The 13,647-nt window shown below is 40.1% G+C and overlaps 1 protein-coding gene across 1 annotated transcript; it reads left to right on the top strand.

Moving 5' to 3' along the window:
- Positions 1-6,290: 6,290 nt before the first annotated feature.
- On the top strand, positions 6,291-7,351 carry LOC110287457 (melanoma-associated antigen B2-like). The gene has a single exon (XM_021154069.1). The coding sequence runs from the start codon at positions 6,291-6,293 to the stop codon at positions 7,329-7,331; it is 1,041 nt and encodes a 346-aa protein (XP_021009728.1). The 3' UTR covers positions 7,332-7,351.
- The last annotated feature ends 6,296 nt before the right edge of the window (positions 7,352-13,647 follow it).

Below are 13,647 nucleotides of genomic sequence, written 5' to 3'. Positions count from 1 at the left end.
GGATGGCATGGATCACACATTTATTGTTATTTAACAAAGTTAATAAGAGTTTTAGCCAGGCAGTGGTGGCACACGCCTTTAATCCCAGCACTTGGGAGGCAGAAGCAGGCAGATTTCTGAATTCGAGGCCAGCCTGGTCTACAGAGTGAATTCCAGGACAGTCAAGGCTACACAGAGAAACCGTGTCTCAAAAAAACCAAAAAACAAACAAAAACAAAAAAAGAGAGAGAGTTTTAGGTACTGGAGATATAAGTCAATGATAGTTCACTTACCTGATATGCTTGAAGACCAAAGTTCAATTCTCAGTATTGGGGAAAAAAGTTCTGGTATTTAGCAAAACATTAAAAATATGTGATCTACAACCTCCCATCAAAGTACAATTGAGCACATGCCTTTAATCCCAGCACTTGGGAGGCAGAGGCAAACAGATTTCTGAGTTTGATTCCAGCCTGGTCTACAGAGGACAGTCAGGGTTATACAAAGAAACCCTGTCTCGAAAAAAATCAAACAAAAAAAAAAAAAGAAGAAGAAGAAGAAGAAGAAGAAGTACAGTTGAGATAAGCATTTTCTTGGAAATTTGGAATAATTTGGAAAGAGACGCGACCCCCTCCCTCCGAATTGGTACAGAACATGCCTAGATACCAAATACTTGGCACAAACAAGATTTATTACACTGGAGGGTCAAGCAGAGGTGAGGGGGGAGGCTACAAAGGAAGAAATAGCAGCAGCAAGCAAGAAAAGCAATACAAATAACAGGGTGTTTCTGTAGGAATGGGTTTTAAAGGGGAAAGGGAAACAGTCTATACTACAGTGAGCTGGTAAATCCTAATTGGACATATTAGACAAATAATTAATTTTTATTGTTGCAACTTGGTGTTTTGTTTCAGTAATGAATCAGTGGACAAATAAGGGAATAGACCTTGGTGGCTAGCTTTAGGAAGGTATTCTAACTGTTAGTAAGGTAGAGGAAATGGGGAAGAAAAGTAAGGCAAAAACAATCTGCAATGTTTGACATGTTCACATCTGATAGTGCCCCTTCAAATGCTACATTAAAAAGAGCTGTGAATGGAGAAACAAAAATGTATGGAAAGGCCAAGTCTTTTTGTAGGTGGGAGATGATATTGGTTCTGAGCTTAGGGTCTTACTCATGCTATGCAAACACACTATCACTGAGTTATACCTCTAGTCCAATTTTAACTAATTTTAAAAAACATTTTGAAGCCATGGCTATCACTAGGTTGTCCAGAATAGCCCTAAACTTTTAATCCTTCTCCCTCAGCCTCCAAAGTAGTAGAAGATGATAAACATGCATGACCAGGTCTACTTGACATGTTCAGCTAATTATTTACCTTATTCCATTTAGTGTTTCTGTTTGTAAATTAAAATATATGTAGGTACCTGAACTTATTGAGTTTATTCCACAATGTAGAATAAATTAATCTGTAATCATCTTCATCTCTTGATCATTGGCTCATATTGTCCCCAGATTAACCAAACATCTATTGTTTAGAAGAATTCTGAGTGGTAGCCAACACTTCGACATACATACATATACACATACACATACATATACAGCAACAGCATTAGCACTATCAACGACAAATCCTCTAATGGGGAAGCACTGGCTATTCCTTTCTTAAGTAGCATCTCCTCTGTTTACAGTTATTTCACGTTGAGCATGTGGTCAGGTTCACAAGACTAGTTAACAGCAGCAGTAAGCCTAGCTTCCCAATGGGAATTCTTCCTTAGTCCACACTATTCATTGCACACACTCTGCACCTGAGGCAAAGCTTACATCACTTAATTCACATTTCTTTACAATATCCTCCAATACAGCTGCTCCATTATGGAGTATCCAGGGTCCTATGGGAAATTGGCAGTATTACTAAAAACCATCAAGTTCTTACTTAATCTTAGGTCAAATCTGATGAAAAGATTCTGAATAATTCTTTTCACAAAGCATTATAATACAGAGACAAAGGAACACAAAATATTACCATAAATGAAACTTTCAATAAAAGAGAAAAATGATGATACCTGATGACAGTAGCAAAGCCATATAGCAATGTCAAGAAATTGCAAATTTAGGGATCCTACAAGCATTCTGCACAGATACTTTTCATGACTGAGGTAAATCCATTAAAACAGAGTCCTATCAAACCTATACTAGTTGGTATAAAAGAGTATGCATTGCTATCACTTTTCTCTGATATCCTAGTACCTGTGGCTTAGAGTGTGACACCTTACCTTAGAGTTAGTCCCACCTCACATTAAACCCAGAATGCCATCAGGCAACTCTATTGTGGGAACAGTATTCAAGAGGTTTCATGGACACCTCGTTTTCCAAGAAATCTCCAAGACGTGGATAAAAAGAACTCTATGTATGAATACTAAAAATATACCATTGCACCTTAAAAATTATGGTCTCATTCAGCAATCCATCTAAACCTGCACTCAACCCTCAAATGCCTTAGGCAGGGCATTCAAACTAGGTATCTCTCTTGAGGCGAAACAGAACATTGGCCTAAGGTAGTAACTACAGTTCGGCAGGACTATGATCCTGAGGTTGTTAGATACTCAGTAAGAAAGCTAAAGGAACACTATTTGGGAAAGGTGAAAAGCAGGGTCCCTTGCAATATTGACTCTACTATCAGCTCTCCTAAGAAACAATCATCCCTAGACTCACTTGTCTTATCCAACAGGAGAACAAAGGGAAAGCAATCTTATCTAGAAAGATCTCACAGGAGGAGCAATAAGAAGCACATGGCCAGATCCTATTCTTAACTATGGGAAAACACAGGGGGAGCTATGAAGCTGAGGTATGTTCTTGGATTTTTCTGCATGATATCTGGGAATAATGAGCAAGATGTTAGAGAGTAAATTTAGCTCTTCACATACAAAAAGACACAATATGGAGTCAAGGTGAGGAGACCTGCCAGCACTCATAATGGGACACCCCTGAAAAGAATGGTATACTGAAAGCATCTATTCTAAGAGAGTCACACAATAAAAGCAAATGAATCTGGGAAATGGACATAGAGGTAAGAAAGAGTTGAGGAACAGTAACCAGAATGCATTGTATATGTGCGTGAAATTGTGAAAGAACTAACTTAATTTTTTAAAAGGAGAGAAAGAAAGAAAATGAACAACAAGACCTCAGCATTGTGTCTTTATCTGTGAGAGCTGAGTTGCCAGTCTCAACCGAGGCCTTGCTTCCACTCATGACATTTGACCTTAGTGGGGGCTATCTCAAAAGCTGTCACCTGTCTATGGGATATGTTGTCTGGACTCAGTGGGAGAAGAAATACCTAGCCTCAGAGAGACTTGAAGTGAGGGAGGATACCCAGGGGATTCCCCACTGACTCAGAAGAGAAGGGGGGATGTGGTGACTAGGGGGAGGCAGTTATCAGGATGTGAGGTGAATAAGTAAGATAATTAAATGTAATTATAGGGAAAAAAAAAAGAATGTGTAGATGGGCTCAGAAAAGTAGAAGAAATTGCAGGATCCCCAAAATCCACTTTGTTCAATCAGCACATAGTGTTTGGGGTGTTCTCTAGTTCTGCCCTGAAGGTCCTAGCAAGGCATCTAATGGGATGTAATGTGCAGGGCCTCCATTCTGCAAGGGGAGTGGTTCTAAGCGGGATTGAGAGGGACTGCCCTCAAATAGGGACTCAGAGTCCTGTTCTCTGGCCTGAGAAACTCCAGCTGTACATTCATTCATTGCACATTCATTCATGTAATGCTTGGCTGGATTACAAGATCTATGACCTAGGAGGGTGTGGGCTTCCTGTGGAGGCTGGAGGACTTCCAGAAGTCCAGTGGGTCTGCTAGACCACTGTAGAAAGTAGGTGGACATCAGAAGACTTAACTCTCTTTCCATATCCGGGAGGCCAGAGAGAAAGCTGTAAAGCTTTCTGTCATCTCTAGACTCTAAGGATTAAGAAATAGGTCAATGTTTGCTGCTAGCATATTTGAGTCAATAGAAGAGAGGATCCTGGGATATGTGGAACCTATTCCTGACTGGAATACACCATACAACATTGCAATCTTGTTATTCTATCTCTGGGAAAGCAGAGATGTTTATCTAAAGCTGAGATGAAAGCCCCAAAGGGGGAAGGGACATACAATATAGGGTGACATACAAAATGAGGGGGTTCTGGAGATTTAAGAAGTAGAAGGATGCATAGTAGGGAAAGTGGTGTCAAAGGCTGCAATTGGGTTTTGGAGGCTTCCACAAGGAGCTTTGTGTGCCATGGACTGAGGAAAGTGTGAAGGTTTGAGAAAGTTCAGTCACTTACCTGAGGAATTTCAGGTTACCTTCCAAATTGAACTGACAGTGTGGATCCTTAGCAACCTGGATCTGCTGTCAATCTTCAGAGCCAGCCCCTCACCGGATGTGATCTACCTCCTCTTCCTGTAGTGCAGAGGGGATAAACTGTGTTGTTGGCGCCGTTGGCAGAGTTGCTGCATGCCCTCCCATAGAACGGCTGCTGGCAAGTCCAAAAGGAGTCTTTGGTCAAGGTAAGGAGCCAGAATATGTACTAAGAAGAGCCTACTCTTCTGATAATCACAGGGATTGCATTCAATTCCATCCCTAGGTCGCTGGGCTTGTTCTGAGAAAGCCGTGGTTTGTGACATATCTTAGAAGGTCTCACCCAGAGAACGGGGGTGAGGGGGGAACCTTGATCTTAGGAAGGAGCCCAGAAGATGGCATGATGATGCCCACAATTAAAGTCAAACTTTAAACCACGAGTGATAAAGAATACTCATTCTAAACAATTCTGCTTCCACACTCTGCCACCTTTGCACTGGGCTCTAGAAGACCCTGTGCAGATTAGGCAAGTAAACATGGAACAATTTTACTAAATCCTCAGGAGTTCGGAAGTCAAAATGCTCCCTCACTCCCAAAAAGAAGAAAGAAAACAAAATCCAAACAATAAAACTCAAAAGAAAACTTAAAAAAAAAACAAACAAACAAAAAACAAAAGATGTAAACTAAAAAGGCCCAAGTAACTTGTATTTAGACAACCCAGGGGAGCATGTGGGAGGGATGCAGACACAGGAGAAAATATTCTGAAAGCAAGGCCATCCTGAATTGTGTAGTGATACAATGTTTAAAGTACAAGATGCAGAACAAAGAAAACACAGAAGGATTTAATCATATATTTAAGAACCGCATGCAATTTTAGATATGAGAGGTTTGTGAGAAACAACAGTCTCTGTTAAAAAAAAAAGAAGCAGTGAAAAGAGAGGACAATAGCAGAAGAATTTGATCAAAATGCCAAATATATGTGTGTAAATTTTCATGATGAAACACAGTATTTAGTATAGTCAAAATATGCAAAGGAGAAAAGCATTAAGAATGTTTAAGCATAGAGGTATGTTACATGGACTGGGAACAAAATGAAATGTTGAAAGTAGTATAGGACTTTATAAGTCTCTTGGGGGATGTGACAAAGTAAAGTGCTGTCTCATTTCCTTGAGAGGTAGCTTCACAAAATCAGCTACCTTGGCCTGATTGGCCAAGTGGAGTAGATTCATGTAAGCCTTGGTATGCAGGGCCTGAAAGGAGTGAATTTGGGACAATAACCTATGGTGAGTCACCATTTTCAGAAAGAAGAGGCCCATTTAGAGCCCCAGATCTATTGAAAGTTATGAACGTGCTAGCATTGTTAGCAATAATCACAGTTCTGAGGACAGGCTCACCTTTAGAGAGCAAAGAGAAGAGCTGCCAGTTTAGCACTTGACTAGGCTCTTTGTTTTTGAGCACAAAGAGTGAATATAACCTCAGTCTGAAAGTTTAGAAGAAGGTGGTGCCAATGTTACAGGGAGCCTAGGTAAGGAACCTGAAGGAAGATTGAAGACCCAAAGTGCCCAAGATGGAAATGGCTTTGCTAAATTCTTAGCACTCTGTGTACCCAGTTAGTGCAGTGGAACTGAAACTCCCTGAAGCAGTCTCCCTCAGGGCTATGAGGAACCTCTGAGCTGTCAAATGAGAGCTTCAGAGAGGAGGGAACAGAAGCTTAAAAGAGTTAATATAATCCTAGAAGTAAGCTGTGATCACACACTGGAAGACAAGGAGACTTGCTGATTCTTGGCAGTACCTGCAGGCTGATCAGAACAAGAACTCTGTGGGTTTGGGGAAAGTTAAAGGGATATTGATTAAAAAGGCAATCTATTCAAAACACAATTAAGGTGCTCATATATATTATCTCACTCTCTTTGTCTAGGTATCCAAGTCAACTGCTCTGCTGTTTGTTCCTGCCTGCTATCACTGACCCTATCCATCATGCCCAGGGGACAGAAGAGTAAGGTCCGGGCTCGTGAGAAACGCCGCCAGAGCAAAACTAAGTTCCAGGAGCTTGAGGATACTGAAACCATGGCACCAGAGGAGGAAGAGTCATCCTCTTCCTCTGCTCTGCCCTCTGGAGATGCTGTGCCAAGTACTTCTTCTGAAATCCTTGCCAAGTTGTTTCAAGAAATGCCTAGTACCGCCACTTTTAGTATTTGCATTGCCTGCAAAAGCACTGATACGGGTGCCATGAGCCAAGGAAAGAAATATGTGAGTTCCTCTGCGGCCCAGAAATCCAAGAAGAGCCCACAGCAAGATCTTCTAACAAGGAAGACTGGGATGCTGATGGAGTATATGCTCAACAAGTACAAACAGAAGGAGCCCCTGCTGAGGAAAGAAATGCTGAATGTTGTCACTAAAAGTTTCAAGGAGCAGTTCCCGGAGATCCTTAAGAAAGCCTCCAACCGCATGGATCTGGTTTTTGGCCTTGAGGTGAAAGAAATCCAGCCCCATGGTCAAACCTACATTCTTGTCAGTAAGTTAGATTTCCAGGATGATGGAAGTGGGAGCAGTGAGCTAGGTCTTCCTACTAGGGGCATTCTGATCCCTCTCTTAAGTGTGATCTATTTGAATGGTTACTGTCTCCCAGAGGAAGAGGTCTGGCACTTCCTGAGTATGTTAGGAATCTATGATGGGGTTCCACACCTCATCTTTGGGGATGCAAGGAAGCTCATCACTGAAGATCTAGTGCAGGAAAACTACCTAGAATACCGTCAGGTTCCTGATAGTGATCCTCCATGCTATCAGTTCCTGTGGGGTCCAAAAGCTTATGCTGAATCGAGCCGGGTAAAGGTGATGGAATTTTTGGGCCACATCAATGAGACTGGCTCCTCTACCTATCCATACAATCATGAAGAATCTTTGAAGGGGAAAGCTAGAGCCCAAGCTGGAGATGAAGCCCAGAGAAGCACTAAATCTAAGGCCAAGAAACGTTCTAAAGCCAAGTCCAGCCTCCCTACACATGTTAGTGATGTCTAAGGTAGTCTCTACCAAGTGATTGAAAGGGCCTGCTAATCTTTGTTTTTGTGATGCTCAAATTACTTGTTGACAAAACTGTTTAGTGTCTTTTATCATTGTGTTTACTTGAAATCAGAAGTTACATAGAAATAATACAATAGATTATGCCTTCATTGCTGTTTACCAAGTTGATGGCTGAAAGTTTGTTGTGATGTGAAATATTTGAAATTTCATAATTAACTTTGGCAATGTACCATAAGACAACATGGAATTAGAATGTAATTGTACTTAGGAGAGAAAAGAATTGAGAGAAAAAGTAATAGACTTTAAGTTCATGTTGTTTTACTCCATATTTTCCTTCTTTTCAAACTTGTAAGAAACAAATACCTGCTTTGCTTATGCTATTAAAGGATACCTAAGAAACAAAATCACAGAGTTGGATTTCTCGTTTGAGGTTTATCTTTTACCAAAGCACTTAACTGAACATCTGTTCTTGGGTAGTCTTCCTGAAGATGTTTAAGAAAATAATACACAGCAGCTACCTATGCAATTATAGGTTCTAGAAGAAGCTCTTGTTATGGGTGTGGGTCAAATGTGGTCTGCTTCCTAAAGAAATGGGAATGTGTGTTTGATCAAAAACACATTTTCCATGTCTCCTTGCCTTGTGACAGAATGTTTTTGTTGTTTTCACTCTCTGTTTGGGGGCCCCAGAACCATAAATTTTATGGCATCTCTTAGGTTAAACATGAAAAAAATCCTGGTAGATAGTAGCAATGAAACACCTCAAAATACTCACATTAGTGAACACCAGTCTTCAATAAGTGAATACAGGATGAGACAGATACCAAAGCCATGCGTTCAACATGAATCTTTTTGGTCCTTACCAAAAGGACTATTAAGTTCACTTCTTCTTAGTGGAAAGTTCAAGAGTTACAGAATATCCAAATATTCTGGAGTTCACAGGGATACTAAGTAGCAGGATTCATACTAGACCCCTGATCTAGATCCCACAGGACTTCACTCCTAAGCTGAAACCAAAACTGAGGCTGTTATTTCAGTACTCCAATATACATCTTGGTAAACATTAAAAAGGTACTTGGGCCCACATTACAGACTTAGAAGCAAAAGAGTGAGTTCCAAAATAGAACAGAGGGCCTACAAGGTAGCTTAGCACCTGCTACTATATTGGACAACCTAGGTTTTCTCTCTAGGTTCCACATGGTGGAAGGACCAATTGTTGACTGACCTCCATTGCATGCTTTCTGATTCCCCAAATAATTGTAATGAAAACTGTCTTAATAATGAAATCATAATTCATAAAAAATGAATATTTAATGGCATTGTGCATATTTAGATTTGCAAGGTTATATAACTTCAAGTGATTAGGTACTTCAGATCAGGAAGGAGAATACATTATAGTAGAACAGATGCCTAGCTGACATATAGCATTGTTTCACTCAACACCACAATGGGCATCTTATTTACTCTGGAAGATAAGTCTCTCATGGCAGATGCTATTGTAGTTCTACCAGAAAAGAGAATGATCACTTGAACATATTTTTTTTTCTTAAGCATCCTGGATCTGCTCTCCATCCCACATCACTCTGGGCACAGGAAGTCATTCTTAAGGTAAACTAGGGTGAGATTAGATTTAAAACTGTTGGACATTTCCTAGAATTATTTAATCTCATAGACAAAGTCAAAAGAAAGTCTGAAATAGAAACATTATAGAAGAATTGTGAGTATCAAAATATCAGAATATAATGTGTGTCACAGAGAGATCCACCCATTATCTCTGACAAGAGTCTCAAATATAGCTAGACCTGAAATGCCTGTGTGTGGGGATACTCAGGGGAAACCCCATACACTCAGAAGAAAAAGGGGTGGGGGAAGGATTCTGGGAGGGTACTGGGAGGAGGCAGTGAGTGGGATGTAACGTGAATAAGTAAAAAGTAAATTTAAAAAATCCTTGGTTTATATGCTCTTTTTAAAAAGATGTATTTATTTTATGCATGTGAATACAATGTCACTCTTTCAGACATACCAGAAGAGGGTATCAGATCTCATTCTAGATTGTTGTGAGCCACCATGTGGTTGCTGGGGATTGAACTCAGGACCTCTGGAAGAACAGCCACTGCCTTTAACCACTGAGCCATCTCCCCAGCCCTTATATGCTCTTTTAAAGAGGGTTTATAATTAGGAGATTGTCTTGCATCTCAGAAAAGACTTTGAAATTTGAAACAACATTGAGACTGTGAAAGACTATGGAGACTCTTGAAGTTGTATTAAATGATTTTTGCATTATGGCATGGCTACATGCCTATGGGGACCAAGGAGTAGAATATGGGGGCTTGAGTAAGAGTAGTACCCATAAGTTTATATATTTGAATGTTTGGTCCCTAGTTGGTGGTACTGTTTTGGAAAAGATTAGGTGTGGCTTTATTAGAGTCACACAGCCTCATTCCCTCAGCCTCCAACTTATAGATAATATGTAAGCTTTCAGCTACTGCTCCAGTGCCATGCCTGACTCTTGCTGCCTTGTTCTCCACCATGTTAGTCATGGATTCACCCTCTGAAACAGTAAGCAAGCCCATGATTAGATGCTTTCTTTTACAGTTGCCTTTTACAGTTACATCTCTTCACTGTGATAGAAATGTCAGACAGTAACACAAAGCCAAATAGGACACTAGAGAATATATTTCTCACTTCTTCCTGCTGGGAGTAAAGAAAATGCAGGCTTCAGATAGAGGATATAATACGAAGTTCAAAAAAGTGGCTATCTCATTTGTATGATGGGATAAATCGGGTTACCTGGGTAAGGACCAAGCTGAGATTATACCTTTGAATAGAAGAGACATAAAATTGTCATGCTCTGCCTTACATTATCACACTGAAAAGGTTTTAGACCAGGGCTGTTAGATGAGACTCCCCCATTTTCTTTATAGCCAGTCTAAGGTGAGGAGGACTCACTGATTAAAGACTGAAGTCATCCAACAGTTGAAGGAAAGAATCTGAAATATGCTAGTCACTGTAGCAAGTACTTTATTTCATTACCTATCTTCTCCCAGTTGTGGAGGGCAAGACTTACCAAAACCATTTCACAGAGTTAGAATCTGAAGCTCAAAGAGTCTCTGAACTCGTAAGTTCAGCAAGCTGGTTAAAAGACAAGCTGGGTTTGTCTTTTAACCTGTGTAGGGGATAACCTAAAGCCATAACCTTCTTTTATCTAACCTGAAGCTTATATCTCTTAAGTCACTTTTTTTCTATTGTGAATCTATCAAAATCAATAAAACTTATTTACTCAAACTCCTGCATGTAATTAGAACAAGAGCAATAAGATCAGCAAAATCAATGTGAGGTTTTTATATTTGCTTGTCATTGAAACAGAATGTTACACTGTAAGCCAGGTTGCCCTGGAACTTTCATGTAGTCAAGGCTAGCCTCACAGATTGCCAATTCTCATTCCTGACTACAGGGATTACAGGTATGATCCAAACTTTCTGGCCAACTAAAGTATGCAGAAAGATTATAAAGAGTACATTTAGTTATAATAAGAATGTACCTATGATATATACATTTAAAAGATGAGGGGATCAAAATAGCTTTGGATTAAGCCATTTTTGAAATACTTCCAAAGAAACCTGATAAATCAGGCCAGCAAAAAGATAGAAGACATAATCATGAGTTTATTTTCTTTCTATTCATTTCTATGTATTTTTTCTCATCTTCTTCCCTATCCCTCTTTTCTTATCCTCTTGTTCATCTGTTATATTCAGGTCTAGATGTGGTATGAATTCATACATAAAGCAGGACTTGAACTTATTTTGTAAAATAAGCTCCGTTCTACTAGTCTTACAGACAGGGGTTATCCTGCACATAATGTTTTGTTTTTGTTTAATTTTGTGTGTGTATGATGTTTTGTAGTTCATCCTTTAATTTCAAATTCTTATTTTGTAGTGTCGCTTTTCCACATCAAACTTCTCAGTGACAGACCTCTGGAACTTCAGAAGAAAAGAATCTGATTATAGCTTCAGTGAGGCAATGTTTTTTGTTTTTGTTTTTGCTTTTTAAAGAATTATTTTGATAAGATGGAAATTGTAATCATTCATTAATAAATAATGAAAACACACTCACCCCAAATGCATCGCATTATTCAAACCTATTTATCATGCATATAATGTGTCCAAATCATTCTCTTGTTATGCATCCTGTTTTTGTATCTATTAACATCATTTTCTTATAGAAGCCAACCTAAGTAAAGCAGAGGTAGGGTTCTCACATTGGATAGTTACTCAGAGGGGGAATCTTGAATGAGTATTTTGGGAAACTATTCATAGTTCTGTTTGCTAGAATTCTGATTGCACTGTGTGAGAAACATGGACCCTTACTTTATAATTAGAGCACTGGAGACTCAGAGTAGCACAAGTGAAACTATGATATGGCCTTGAAAGATCAAGGGTCTTAGTTCCTGTTCTATTGTGAAGAGACACTATGACTAAGGCAATTCTTGTAAAAGAAAGCATTTTATTGTGGACTTGCTTACAGTTTCAGAGAGGGAGTTCATTATCAGCATGGCAAGAAGCAGATGAGCAGGACACTGGAACAGTGTCCACAGGTAGCAGACAGAGAGAGAGGAGGGGCAGAGAGAGACAGGCAGACACACAGAGACAGAGACAGACAGACAGGCAGACAGACAGCAGAGACAGAGACAAAAAACACATCTCTAGAGACACACCTTCTCCAATAAGGCCATGTCCCCTAACCCCCCTTAAACAGTTCATCAATGGGGGACGAAGCAGAAAAATATATGAGCCTCTGGGGCCTTTCTCATTCAGATCATCACAGTGTGCAACACCCTAGAATGACAGATTCCTTGTGGAACACAGAGGACAGATTGTTTGCCCAGATACATGCTCCTTCCTCATTTTTCCTCATTGGATGAGTGGTTGGGAAGATTTAGTCTTATCTTTCCCTCTAATGCTTTCATTTCTATCTTTCTCAATTAAAACTATCGCTACGTTTCACAGACTATTTCTTTTAAAAATTATTAGACACATGACCTTGTCATCTCTGTTGGACATTAGTCAAGCATAACTGTTAGTAATTTTCTACTGTATGATTTTAGTATGAGTGGGAGGGAATAGCTAGACTCCCAGGATCTAGAAGGAATGGATTGTTTTATTATTACCTGCATTTGGACTTAAACTAGCCCAGGGAATCATTGAAATGGACCTTTTAAAAATGGTATCCACAGCTGTGGGCTCAAAGTGGCCCCAAATATCCCTACCCTAATGTGCTCTACAGAAAATTATACGTGGAATAGTTAAATGAGAAAAGAAGCCGATATAACAAGGTACCATGCAAAAGAGGGTCAATGCCATCTGTGTTTCTTGAAAGAGGAGGAAGTTATCTTACAATAAAAGATGAATCAACATGAATTAAAAATACATGACTGACAGGATGGCTCGGCTGCTAAAAGCACTTGATCCATAAGACTGACAACCTGAGTTCAATCCATGGGTGCTACAATGGAAGGATTGGACTTAGTCCCTGAAATTGTCCTCTTACCTTTACTTATATGCCTCAAAATTCACATGCCCATGTACACAAATGTTGTACACACACGAATATAAAGAAGAAAAACGAATTCAAGAAATAAATGATAGCAACACTTAATAAAAGGATACACTAAGAGCAAAGAGTTTATGAACTGACTGCTGCTATTAGGTTTGTCTGATCTGTGAGGATAAGCCTACCCTGATTTTTCTCCTGAAGGATGCTGGGAGTGAGAGACCATGCCCTGTAAGAGCCAGGAGGCTTGGCTTTAATGGATACAAAGGAGAGAAGAAACCAGGAATAACCACAGGAGGGCCAGTTGCAAAAAGAGTGCTACCTCAAAACCCTCAACCACTTTTCTGGCTGGAAAAGTGAGGGATGGGCAACGAGTCCTTACAGCCATAACTGGACTTCCACTTCAGGTAATGAGGGGAGGGAATTCTATGTTAGAAGCACATGGCCCGTGACCATGGGAAGTTGCTGGGAACCCAGGACCTACACTGCTGAGTCAGCAGACAGAGTTTGGGCTGCACCTCATCTCTCTCTGCAGTGTCACAGCAAGCAGTCTAATAGGTTTTAAGGGGTGGGACTCTGGTTCTGCAAGGCAAGTTCCTGCTCAAAGCCAAAGTCAAGCTGAGAGACCCTCTGTGAAATGCAAGGAACTGTCTATAAGAGAAAGTGTGGGCTCAGAGTCCTGTCTCTGCTATCAGAACCCAGACACTCAAGCTTTGTGCACCATGTGAAGTTTGCCTAGATCATTTCCTCCGGGTCTCAAGAAGTT

This window comes from Mus caroli, chromosome X, assembly GCF_900094665.2.
Source record: "Mus caroli chromosome X, CAROLI_EIJ_v1.1, whole genome shotgun sequence".
In the NCBI taxonomy this organism is placed as follows: domain Eukaryota; kingdom Metazoa; phylum Chordata; class Mammalia; order Rodentia; family Muridae; genus Mus; species Mus caroli.
The sequence above is the reverse complement of the archived record's forward strand: the minus strand, read 5'-3'. Positions and strand labels throughout refer to the sequence as shown.

Bases quoted from the DNA above. Each gene is read 5' to 3' on its own strand.
- LOC110287457 (XM_021154069.1), top strand. From the start codon at position 6,291: ATGCCCAGGGGACAGAAGAGTAAGGTCCGGGCTCGTGAGAAACGCCGC.